At 37.6% G+C, this 13620-nt stretch overlaps 1 protein-coding gene across 1 annotated transcript; it reads right to left on the reverse strand.

Annotated features, from left to right (window-relative positions):
• Positions 1–2541: 2541 nt before the first annotated feature.
• LOC131657053 (uncharacterized) lies at positions 2542–4222 on the reverse strand. The gene is made up of 2 exons (XM_058926562.1): positions 4133–4222; positions 2542–3781 (listed from the first exon to the last, which is right to left on the reverse strand). The coding sequence occupies exon 2, from the start codon at positions 3779–3781 to the stop codon at positions 2558–2560; it is 1224 nt and encodes a 407-aa protein (XP_058782545.1). The 5' UTR covers positions 4133–4222; the 3' UTR covers positions 2542–2557.
• Positions 4223–13620: the final 9398 nt, after the last annotated feature.

Consider the following 13620-nt stretch of genomic DNA (forward strand, 5'->3'; position numbering starts at 1 on the left):
GAATGATACATATAATCACAATCCTCTCAATATGTTTCATGTCTAAACCATATTGTGAAATTTGCCATTTTGATCCTTAAATGATCTCTCAACCTAACTATCAAAATGACAACACTCAAAGCTTAATATAGGTAAATATCAACTCACAAAGCTATTTCTAAACTTTACTTGTTGATAGATAAAAAACCTAGGTCAAGACTTGAAAACATTTTCTCAAATAGAATACAAATCTCATAACTAAATAAACACAAGGTTTTTCACCATATATATATCATCACTTGTTCACATACAAAAGATCAAAAGAAATACAAACTAAAAGCAAATCATCTACCTCTAATCTTGACACCAAGAAGGTTTAGCCACCCATTTCCATGGTGACTTGAGTAACAAGCAAACTATCAAGCTTTATGAACATCAAGATGGAAGTCTCCAAGATTGATGGGTAAAAACTTGAATTCTACTAACAATGGAAGTTTTAGGGTTTTCTCACTCCAAATGGTATATTTTGGTTCAAGAGAGAGAAATTAAAGATGGAATGGTTCTCAAAATATCTAACAAGCACTATATAGCATGGCACATCAGCCCAGATTCGCCCGGCGGAAGAACAGCTTCGCCGGGCGAAACCCACTAAACAGGCCACGTGACCTCAAAAGCACACAAAAGAACCCCAAAATAATATCTTCTTCCGCCCGGCGAGACAGACGCTCCGCCGGGCGCTCCAGAGCAGAAAGATGGCCAAAAATTGAGCTGCTTCGCCCCTGGCTCGCCTACCCCTCGCCGGGCGGAGCTTCGCTTCCAAGCTATTCGCCGGGCGAAAACAAGAGGAATACTGACACCTTCAGAGTTGCCAAAATCCTCGATTCTTCGACTTTTTTCCCGATTTTTCTGAACATTTGCTATCACCAATAACTGAAACACTAGAAAATAGATCAAAATACCAAACATTTACATATGACAAAAATCACTTATTTACATAAGCTATTCTTCTAAAAACATAGAAAAAAAGGGTAAAAAAGTGCCTTAAAAACATACGAATAAAAACAACAAAAGACACTCAACAAAATCTCCCCAACTTGCATCTTTGAATGTCCTCAATCAAAGGAAAATTTTTAAAATTAAACCAAAACGATTCAAAGCACAAAATCAACCGAACAAAACTTGAATGGTTCAAACTCGACAAGTGCACGCCCAAGGCAACTTCATAACTTAGATAGATAGATAACACTATAACGAATTAAACCCTAAACACAAACTTCAAAATGCAAATCTTTGCCATAACATGCTCATGTATGAATCACCTAAGTTTCTCACAAAACAGGGATTATACACAATATAAACAATGGACAAAACACTCTCGCTAATAACTATATTAACATCCAGAACAATTCATACGTTCATCTCGACATTTCGCAAAAAAAAACATGGAACAAAGATCACAAAGGACTTTTCTCGGCTGTAGCTTGGCTTAGGATAAAAAGGAAAGGATAATATATAAGGCCATTGAAACGAAAATTGGTAAGAAACAAGGAAAACAATTCTCAATCTGATAAATTCATTCTTGCTCAAATCACAACTTCTCACAATTAACTTCCTTTTCTTACAATGCATCTTCTCTTTATTATTATTTTTTTTTTTTTTTTTTCATTTTCATTCATTTTTTTTTTTTTTTTTTTTCTATATATATTTATATAAAAGATGCATTGCCCACCACACTTTCTTTCCCATGGCAACTTCACAAATAGGAACCACTCTCCCCAACTTCACACTTTTCTATCTCAAAAGACGAGAATTGCTTTTCAAAGTAAGATAAAGGTTCAAGGGAAAGTGTTTACACAAGAAAAATATGAGAATGAATCATCATTGACTAAATTTACTTGATCAACAACACAACTACTAAGTGGTAATCTTAATAATTTGTTGGCATGCAATGGATTCATTCACACAAACTTTCGGCTCAAAAAGGTTTACAAATGCGCACACACTAATTCGGTTAAATGAAGCCTTTTTGGAATGGTGGTTTTCCTCAATAATACAAACAATGCCTTGATCCCTTCAAAGTTCCATAATTTCAATTGAACACAAGATTTGGCATGAATCGAACGAGTTAAACAATATTACTAGACATCACAATATTTGGTGAACAATGGAAGCTACTCACATTTATGGTTAAGTCCTAATGATTCACACTTGAACATATATTTACTAGATGATGCATATCACGAATTTGCATAAAGCGTTAATTTAATTATCGTGCTATCATTCTACAAAGCGATTAAAGTAATACCTTCTACGCACACTTTTGAGGATCTTATCATCACCATCCACACTTTTGAGCTGACAAATATTTTTGTTTTTCTTGCTCCTTGCGGAACCAAAATCTTAAACAATCAAACAAAGCTAAAAATTTAAACAACTAAAATATATAAAAAGAAATCCAACTAAAATTAACTAACATTATCCAACAAAACATGGCCAAGCGCCAACAACCAAAAGTTATCAAATACTTAAAACATATAAAAAAAAAATCTAAGACAAAAACAAAATAACTAGCAAACTCCTAATCAAGGATGTCATCACCAATTTCATCACCCTCTGCATCAGCATCATCCACCCCCTCAGAAAAGAAAGGCCTGCCCTCAGGCCAATTTGCATAAGCAGAATAATCCTCGCGAGAAGGAAAAGGAGGGATCTCACCAGAAGGTGCAGACTGATGCAGATACAACTGCCTCATGGAGTCCATAAGGAATTCACTGGACCTCCTTCCAGCCTCAAGCGCATCCCAAGTATAATTAAAAGATGCTCTCAACCTCGGATCCCAATCTTCATAATCCAGAGTCTCACCATGCTCACCTGCAGCAGAGGACTCACCAGCTTCCTTCTGCTTTTTCTTAGCAGCCAACTTAGCATTACAGTAGCGGTTGATGTAGATATCATCAACCACATCTCTTTTCCTTTCGTTCACCACACTTGGAAAACGAACACCCTGCTTTTGACACAAAGAAGTAATCAAACAAGGAAAAATAATAGGTGCGCTAGAATGTACCCCAGGACGACGAGTGTTCTCGATGAAGATTTTCATCTCATTAGCAATTATTTTAGCAACGTCGACCGTCTTGTTTTCCAAGATGTGATAAACAAGCAAAGCCACATCAAGAGGTGCCGAAGACTTATGAAACCTTGGCCTTATGTTAAACACAATCAGAAGAAGCACCGCTTGCGCCAAAGGAGTCATATCAATCCTGTTGTAACGAATCGGCTCCTGAACATTGTTCAACTCCACCTGCTTTCCCGGTTTAAGGATCACACGAGAAATTACTTCCTGGTTCTGATGAGTTCGTCGTGCAACAGAAAACTCATCAGTCTGGATATTTGGATCAAATGGATTCCAAGGATTGCCAAGGAGCTCACTGATTGCATTCCGCGAAAAATCGATCTCCTTACCACGAACAAAAGACTTATAAGAACACAACTCACCCTCCGGTTGAAGTGCATTAGCATAAAACTCACGGACAATCTCATAATTTATGCAATCAACCGGAGTGAGCAACCTTCCCCACTTCTTTGCATTGAAAATGTTTGCTATTTCTTTGTAGCTTCCCTCAGTGTCAATCACAAACTTCCTCTCCGCCAAAATCTTTTTCTTTTCCAGCATGGGCATACGGTCCTGGTGGATGGCACTACTGAAACGCAATGCATCAAAAGCTCTTGGCGGAGGATTTGAACTACCAGCCGCAGTTGCATCCTTTTGAGACTTGGATCGCTTCCTTTGCCTGCTAAACATCTGCACAAAAAGAAGGAACCACACAAAACAAGCCACCAAAGATCGTTAGCACAAAACACACCATCGACTGTAGGAACCAAAAATAATACTTTTGCAGGTCTGGTGTGACTCGCCCGGCGAGCCAGAATGCTCCGCCGGGCGAATCGAGCGAAACAGGGCAACACAACTGCAGAACAAGCAACATCCCCAACACCATCTTCCCACACTCTAAGGAACTTCTATTCACCTCTAGATAACTCTATTACATCCTATTTCAACTAAAGGTTTTCAAAACCCTATGGTAATTTCATTACTCTAGTTTAATAGGCATGAACACAAGAGAGAAAAGATAACAAAGAGGGAAGAATTTACCTTTGCTTAAAAATTGAGGAAGAGAAGAGCAAGAGAAGAGGAATGGGAGCAAGGCAAGGAGAGGAACGGCTAGGGCGCACAAGGGAAGGGGGGAAACGAAAATTGCTGGTGTGAGGGCAAGAGTGGGCCTCACACAATAAGCCCCTTTTCTCTGCAGCCCAAGCACGTGACAAACAGTCACAGAAAATACTCCTTCGCCCGGCGAGCCAAATTGCTCCGCCGGGCGCTCCACACCAGAACCAAAAATTTTTTTTTAAAAAAGATTACAGGCCTAGGCCTTTGGTTACACAACATTCAAATAAGATTTTAAAGCTAATAAAACAACTAAAACAACAGTAAATACTTACAATGCCGGGGTGCCTCCCGACTAGCGCTTTGTTTAACGTCGGTCAGCTCGACGGCTATAAGTGATCAAGGATCACTAAGAGCAAGCACCTTTGTTTCTCTATTAAACTCGCACCCACGGTACACTTTCAATCTTTGCCCGTTAACAGTCCATGTTTCTTTGGATTTCGGGTCTTCTACCACAATCGCTCCAAAATGCTTCACCTCCTTGACCAAAAACGGTCCAGACCATTTTGACTTCAATTTTCCCGGAAAAAGTCTCAAACGGGAATTGAAGAGAAGCACCATTTGACCAACTTGGAAATCTTTTTGCCGAAGTTTGCTATCATGATAAAATTTTACCTTTTCCTTATAAATTTTGTTGGAATTGTAGGCATTAAGTCTCAATTCATCCAACTCATGGATTTGAACTTTCCTTTTTTCACCGGCCAAGTTAGGATCAAAATTTAAAAGCTTTAACGCCCAAAAAGCTTTGTGCTCCATCTCAACGGGTAAATGGCAAGTTTTACCATAAACCATTTGAAATGGAGTTAAACCAATTGGAGCCTTATAAGCGGTACGATACGCCCACAATGCGTCGTCAAGCTTTTGAGACCAATCCTTTCGCGAACTTGACACAGTTTTTTCAAGGATCCTTTTAATCTCACGGTTTGAAACTTCAGCTTGGCCGTTGGTTTGCGGATGGTATGGAGTAGCAACCTTGTGCCTAACTCCATATTGCTTCAACACTTTTTCAAGTGGAGCATTGCAAAAATGCGATCCACCATCACTCACCAACACCCTTGGCGTACCGAAACGCGAAAAAATATTCCTTTTCAAAAATTTGATTACGGTCTTACCGTCAGCTTTTGGTGAAGCAATCGCTTCCACCCATTTAGACACATAGTCCACAGCGACCAGAATGTATTCATTGGCAAATGAGGATGGAAATGGACCGACGAAATCAATTCCCCAACAATCAAACACTTCCACCTCTAGGAAGCTTTGTAGAGGCATTTCATCTCGACGACCAATTCCACCACTCCGCTGACAACTGTCACAACTCGAAACATAACGATAGGCATCTTTAAACAACGTAGGCCACCAAAAACCTGCCTGAAGGGCTTTAGTTGCCGTACGTAATCCATTGTAGTGACCACCATATGGTGAATTGTGACAATGCCACAAAATACTTTGAGATTCCTCACTAGTTACACACCTCCTTAAGAGATTGTCACTACTTAATTTGAAAAGATAAGGCTCATCCCAAACGTAAAAGTTAGCATCGGATAAAAACTTCCGTTTTTGGTTCCAAGTAAGATCTTCCGGTATCCACCCGGTAGCTTTATGGTTAGCCATGTCAGCAAACCAGGGTCTAACCTCTTGGACCATAAACAGTTTCTCATCAGGAAATTCCTCTTTGATCTCACTTTCAAATTGTGTTACCTCGGTATTCACCAACCGAGATAAATGGTCAGCTACCACATTTTCAGACCCTTTTTTGTCTCTTACTTCAAGATCAAACTCTTGAAGCAAGAGAATCCACCTAATCAGCCTTTGTTTTGAGTCCGGCTTAGTGAGCAAGTATTTGATAGCTGCATGGTCAGTATAACACACAATTTTGGAACCAATCAAGTAAGAACGAAATTTCTCTAATGCAAACACAACAGCAAGCAACTCTTTTTCGGTAGTTGCGTAATTGACTTGCGCTTCATTTAAAACTTTGCTTGCATAGTGAATAGCATGAAAAATTTTGTTCTTTCTTTGTCCTAATACGGCACCCACCGCATAATCACTCGCATCACACATGAGTTCAAAATCAAGCGACCAATTAGGAGCGACGATTATGGGTGCGGTTACCAACTTTTCTTTAAGCTCTAGGAAAGCATTTAAACAGGATTCATCGAAAAGAAATTCAGTACCTTTGTTGAGTAGATTACTCAACGGCTTTGCCACTTTGGAAAAATCTTTGATAAATCTTCGATAAAACCCGGCATGTCCTAGAAAACTACGGATACCCTTCACATTCAATGGAGGAGGCAACTTCTCTATAACTTCAATTTTTGATTTATCCACCTCAAGGCCTCTTGAAGAAACCTTGTGGCCTAGCACAATTCCTTCAGTAACCATGAAGTTGCACTTCTCCCAATTGAGGACCAAATTTGACTCCACACAACGACTTAGCACGGTATCAAGATTTTTCAAACATAAATCAAATGAAGCCCCAAAAACCGAGAAGTCATCCATAAAAACTTCGATGCACTTCTCAATTAAGTCAGAAAAGATAGCTTGCATACACCGTTGAAATGTTGCCGGTGCATTACACAACCCGAAAGGCATTCGCCGATAAGCAAAAATACCGAAAGGGCATGTGAAAGCGGTCTTCTCATGATCCTCGGGATTGACTACAATTTGATTGTATCCCGAATACCCGTCTAAGAAACAATAAAATTGTTGACCGGATAATCTCTCGAGCATTTGATCCATAAAAGGTAAGGGAAAATGATCTTTCCTCGTAGCTTTGTTAAGCTTACGATAATCGATACACATCCTCCATCCAGTCACAGTTCGAGTAGGAATTAGCTCATTCTTCTCATTTCGAATCACAGTCATTCCACCCTTCTTAGGCACCACATGGACGGGACTCACCCAAGCACTATCCGAGATCGGATAAATCATCCCGGCTTCTAACATTTTCACTACTTCCTTTCGCACTACTTCTTTCATCACCGGATTCAAACGTCTTTGTGGTTGAGCCACCGGTTTAAAGTCGTCCTCCATCAAAATCTTATGCATACAAAAGGAGGGACTAATGCCTTTGAGATCGGAAAGTGTCCATCCCATTGCTTCTTGGTTTCTTTCTAGGACCACAAGCAATTTTTCTTCTTCAACCTTAGAAAGGGCGTTGCTAATGATAACCGGCTTGTTTGCATTCTTCTCAAGGAACACATACTTCAAGTGAGAAGGTAACACTTTCAATTCCACCTTTGGTTCTTCAACTTCAAGCTCATCTTTCAACTCATCAATTTGAACTTCAAAAGGATTCATCTCATCACATGCCTCAAGATTTCTCAAGCAATCTTCAATTTCCTTCTCTTGATCTTTTGTAAGCACTTCAAGAGCTTCCATTAAAGTTTTCTCAAGAGGATTAGTCAAGTGCATTTCATTCTCTACTTTCATAATCGCTTTTTCTGTGGCATCGATTCTAAAACAATCATCGTCATCACTAGGATGCTTGATGGCTTCAAAGAGATCAAGACATAATTCTTCATCTTGGTACCTTAATTTCATTAAGCCATCATCAATATCTATCATCATTCGGGCCGTCTTCATAAAAGGCCTTCCTAAGATCAATGGAATCTCAGGATCTTCTTCCATGTCTATGACAATAAAATCAACAGGATACCAAAATTTGTCAACCTTGACAAGCAAGTCTTCCGCAACTCCATGAGGATGAGCTGTGGATTTATCCGCTAATGATAACGTCATTCTTGTCGGCTTCAAATCGTTGATTCCTAATCTTCTCACCATAGACAATGGGATCAAATTAATGCTAGAACCGGTATCTACCAAACCTTTGCCTATGTGAACATTTCCAATAGACACCGGTAAGGTTACCCGCCCAGGATCATTTGATTTTATCGGAGTAGTGCGTTGAATTAACGCATTACAACAAGAGCTCACCGTTACTACCTCCTGATCCAAGAATCTTCTCTTCTTAGTGATGATGTCTTTGATGAATTTCGCATACATCGGCATTTGCTCTAATGCCTCGGAAAAAGGAACATTGATTTGCAACTTGCTAAAAATGTCCAAGAACCGAGCATAGTGCTTTGCATCTTCTTTCTTTGACGGACCGGGAGGGTAAGGTAATTTCTTCACTTGTATAGAATCATCCACCTTCTTCTTTCCCTTTTCACTCACACTCAATTTTTTTCTCTCTTTTTCTACAACTTTCTCAAGAGTTTCTTTTTCCACTAATTCTTTCTCTTTCTCATTTTCAACTAAATCACCCTCAACATTTTTTTCTACTTCAATCACCCTATCTTTTTCACTCTCAACAATTTCCTCCTCAACTATCTCTCCTACTCCCATATCAATATTTCTACCGCTACGAGTTAGAATTGACTTACAATGCTCACGAGGATTTTCTTGTGTAGTAGCCGGAAAAGGACCTTTGTTATGATCGGCAAGTTGCTTTGACAATTGCCCGACTTGAGTTTCAAGGTTCTTTATTGCGGCATCCGTACTCTTTTGGCTTGCAATTTGCAATTGCATGAATTGGCTAAGAGTGTCCTCGATTGAAAGCTTTGTTTGTTGAGGTTGTTGATTGTAACCGCCTTGATAAGGATTTTGACGATTCGATGGGCCCGCTTCCGGCCTCCATCCTTGTTGATAACCTTGATTACCTCTTTGTTGGTAACCTTGGTTATTGTTGTAAGGTTGTTGTTGTTGTCTCCCACCATATCCTTGATTAGGATTAGACACATAATTCACCTCTTCACCCGGTGGAGGACAAAAACCTGTTTGATGGTCACCCCTACACAATTCACAACACAACACATGTTGATTTTTAGAAGGGCTCCCATTTATCTCTTTGATTTGTTGAGGGAGTTTTGACATTTGTTGAGTGAGCAATTCTACTTGTTGTGTCAATAACTTGTTTTGAGCAAGTATTGCATCACTAGTATTCAATTCAAGAACTCCCGGTTTTCTTTGCAATGCACTACGGTTGTGTTGCCCTTGATGATCATTCAAAGCCATTCTATCAATGATAGCAATCGCTTCTGCAGCAGTTTTTGACATCAACGAACCACCCGCGGTCGCATCTAAAAGAGTTTTTGGTTGAGGTTGGAGTCCATTTCTAAAGATATGGATTTGAGACAATTCATCAAACCCATGACCTTTGCATTTTCTAACCATGGACTTGAACCTCTCCCATGCTTCATTGAGAGATTCATTCGAACCTTGAGAGAACACCGCAATAGAAGTTTTCGCTTCCATGAACCTATTGTGAGGAAAGAACCGATCCAAGAACTTCTCTTCTAACTCGTTCCAATTTGTCATGACATTATTAGGTTGATCAAGGTACCATTCCTTAGCTTTTCCAATTAAGGAATGAGGAAAAAGTCTCCTGAACACCTGTTCTTCTTGGTCTTCCGGAGCACCAATTGTTCCGGCGATCTCGTAGAACTTTGTTAGATGAGTAAATGGATCCTCGTGATCTGCCCCTGTGAACGGATTTTGGTATAATAATTGAAGTAACCCCGTCTTCATTTCGGAGTTTCTTCCATTGGCCTGATCACGAGCAAATTGTGCATTTAGACGAGGGCTGTTAACACATGGCCCTCGAGCTGGAGGATCCGCAGCCATTTCTTCCTCAACCAAGTTTTCAACAGGAGTTGAAGAAGAAGATGCCTCTTGCTGTTGTCTTCTTTCCCTAGCTAGTTGTCTCCTCCTACGAGTTTTGCTATTCTCTCTACGAGCAGTCCTCTCAATCTCAGGATCAAAAAGGAGTTGATCTGCAGGTACACGTCCTCGCATAAACTGTAATCTGAAAAACTAACCAAGCAAATTAACAAACACAAGGAAAATAAATTTAGAAACAAGATATTAATTATAAGACTCAATACAAAACAAACTATTGCAATGCTTGCAATATCTAAACAACAATCCCCGGCAACGGCGCCATTTTGTTGAATGTGTATTGTGGTACTTTTCGTTTATCGTTTCCACAGGGATTATTGCGATATCACTGCCGTTCTATAGTTTACTTTGTCGTGAGTTAAAGTTATCATGGGGTTTGGTTTTGATTCTGGTAACATAATTTGTTTAATCTCAAGCAAGAAATGCTAAACTTGGTATGTGGTTTTAAAAGATGGTAAAAGAATGTCAAGATTAGATTTGTTTTTGATGATTTGCTTCTATCATATTTTCTTGATCAAATACGTGAACTCATGAATGATACATATAATCACAATCCTCTCAATATGTTTCATGTCTAAACCATATTGTGAAATTTGCCATTTTGATCCTTAAATGATCTCTCAACCTAACTATCAAAATGACAACACTCAAAGCTTAATATAGGTAAATATCAACTCACAAAGCTATTTCTAAACTTTACTTGTTGATAGATAAAAAACCTAGGTCAAGACTTGAAAACATTTTCTCAAATAGAATACAAATCTCATAACTAAATAAACACAAGGTTTTTCACCATATATATATCATCACTTGTTCACATACAAAAGATCAAAAGAAATACAAACTAAAAGCAAATCATCTACCTCTAATCTTGACACCAAGAAGGTTTAGCCACCCATTTCCATGGTGACTTGAGTAACAAGCAAACTATCAAGCTTTATGAACATCAAGATGGAAGTCTCCAAGATTGATGGGTAAAAACTTGAATTCTACTAACAATGGAAGTTTTAGGGTTTTCTCACTCCAAATGGTATATTTTGGTTCAAGAGAGAGAAATTAAAGATGGAATGGTTCTCAAAATATCTAACAAGCACTATATAGCATGGCACATCAGCCCAGATTCGCCCGGCGGAAGAACAGCTTCGCCGGGCGAAACCCACTAAACAGGCCACGTGACCTCAAAAGCACACAAAAGAACCCCAAAATAATATCTTCTTCCGCCCGGCGAGACAGACGCTCCGCCGGGCGCTCCAGAGCAGAAAGATGGCCAAAAATTGAGCTGCTTCGCCCCTGGCTCGCCTACCCCTCGCCGGGCGGAGCTTCGCTTCCAAGCTATTCGCCGGGCGAAAACAAGAGGAATACTGACACCTTCAGAGTTGCCAAAATCCTCGATTCTTCGACTTTTTTCCCGATTTTTCTGAACATTTGCTATCACCAATAACTGAAACACTAGAAAATAGATCAAAATACCAAACATTTACATATGACAAAAATCACTTATTTACATAAGCTATTCTTCTAAAAACATAGAAAAAAAGGGTAAAAAAGTGCCTTAAAAACATACGAATAAAAACAACAAAAGACACTCAACAGTCTCAAGCCACTCCCCCTAAATAAGGTCCCTAAGCCCTAAAGGCAGGAGTTTAAACCAAAATTGAGGAAGAGGAGATAACCCTTTTAAAAGCCTCTCTAAGGTCCACCGTAAAAGACACCCCCTCCGGCCAGAAGGCTACCGGACGACGGTCGTCGTGGGCCCTTGCGTCACTTGGCATTTGCATTTATCCGTTTTAAACTTGGAAGCATGTCAATATTAGGATCTGATGAACTATAATTTAAAATACTACAATAATAGATGCGAATATTATTTACTCTCATACAACAAAAATTCCATTAAAAATAATAAAAATTAATTTTTCTCATTAAAAGAACTTTATTTCTTATTATATAAGCTTTTTTACTCTTTAAGAAAATATTTAGTCAAACATTACAAGACGTAAACAAAGTTTCTCTTTGGCGGCATTTGTTTCATGAATTATAAATTTATTCTTAGGAATATAGGATGAAGTATTTTTCATTCTAATATTTTTTTCAACTTCTATAAATTATACTTTGGAATTTTTCTTATGACAGTAACTTTTTTCTTATTATTATAAATATAAATATTTATTGTTGTTCCTTCACTCCCTTATTACTCGTTCCTTCATTCCCTTAAAACTCGTTCCATGACAAGAAATTGTTGTCCAATTCGCTCTCGTCCACAAGAAACCCTAGCTTGTCTCTCGACCAAAGTTAATTACTTAATCCGTTTATTATGGCCATCACTATAACTATAAGAACAGTGAAATCTTGAATTCTAAAATAGATCAATTGCACAACTGGATATTCAATCTGATTTCTCCCAATCACTTTTTATTCACAAGATTCATCAATTATAATGATGATTCAATTGCTGAACACATTTGCAGAGGCTTGAATCACTGGATGTGAGGCTTGAATTACTATGTTGCTCTAAGTGAGTTTTAAGAACTCAATTCAATGGTATATTTTCAACCTTGTTTTCCTCTTTGATATGATATCATATATTTAAAATGCATCACTGTATATTTGAGAAATGCTCATATCATACCGATTTAATGAAATTGTTTGACCATTATCTAAATAAATATTATACTGTAACAAGTTTGCACAAGGAAAAACAAAATAAATTTATTGTATTTTTATTGAAGGTTATGGTTGTTTACTTATGTTTGTCATAAATCTTTTGTTCTATAGTTTTATATTGAGATAGATGTGATATCAGTTTTGTTATCTAGATGTTCTATCAAACAAGTGGATAACAAAATATCTGTAATCTGATATTACTATGTCAGTGCAAATAGTAGGTTAATAAATATGAATTTTTAAATGTTGGAACTATAATGGTTATTACTAATTGATATGAGAGGTTGGTTCTTATTAGTTTATAAGTAGAGAATTTAAGTCCAAACATTGAACAATTTTAAAAGTGGTTTTGTTTTTTTTATTATTATTTTCTATATTATATATTATATTTCCAGTTAATGTTGTAGCTCTCATGCTAAATTTCGTTTTGTTTCAGCTTTTGAAATGACATTCTTCTTCTAGATTTTTTTAATTAAATTATATGTAAGGGATGAATAAGAATTACTATTTTGAATGTTATAATACTCACACTGTGTTTTTAGTTAATTAGATTAAAATAAATTAGCTAACTTTTGAGTTTATCTTGAGTTGAAAATTTTGACTTCTTTAGTGAATGAGCTGACTTTGAGTTATTTAAGGTTCTGTGGACAACTTATTACTATGTTTATTATTTGTGAGTAATGGCTAAATTGTGATTTTATTTATATGTTGTTAAAGTTTTATTTGATTGGGGTTGAGAATATGTTGTGTTTTTATGAAAAGTTGAGAGTACTATTTTTCTTATAGAAGTTATAGTTGATTCAATGTTCGCACCGAAATGATTAACATATTTAAAAAATTTAAGAACCTAAACTTAAAGTTCCAAGATTCCAAGATGTTCCTGACAACATTAATTTAATTATGTTTTTATGTTTTTCATTATAGCAATTAATGAAGAGAAGATGGGAAGTATAATAAGTAATAATTGAAAAGGAATGCTTGTTTATGGACCAAAAATCCATTCTAGCTGGGGGATAGCCCATAACATTGACAACATAGCCCATCCTGATGAAAGCATAGCGCATCCCAATTTAAAT

Source organism: Vicia villosa, linkage group LG3 (assembly GCF_029867415.1).
Source record: "Vicia villosa cultivar HV-30 ecotype Madison, WI linkage group LG3, Vvil1.0, whole genome shotgun sequence".
NCBI lineage: Eukaryota > Viridiplantae > Streptophyta > Magnoliopsida > Fabales > Fabaceae > Vicia > Vicia villosa.

Excerpts from the sequence above, each read along its gene's own strand:
- LOC131657053 (XM_058926562.1), bottom strand. The coding sequence starts at position 3,781 with ATGTTTAGCAGGCAAAGGAAGCGATCCAAGTCTCAAAAGGATGCAACT.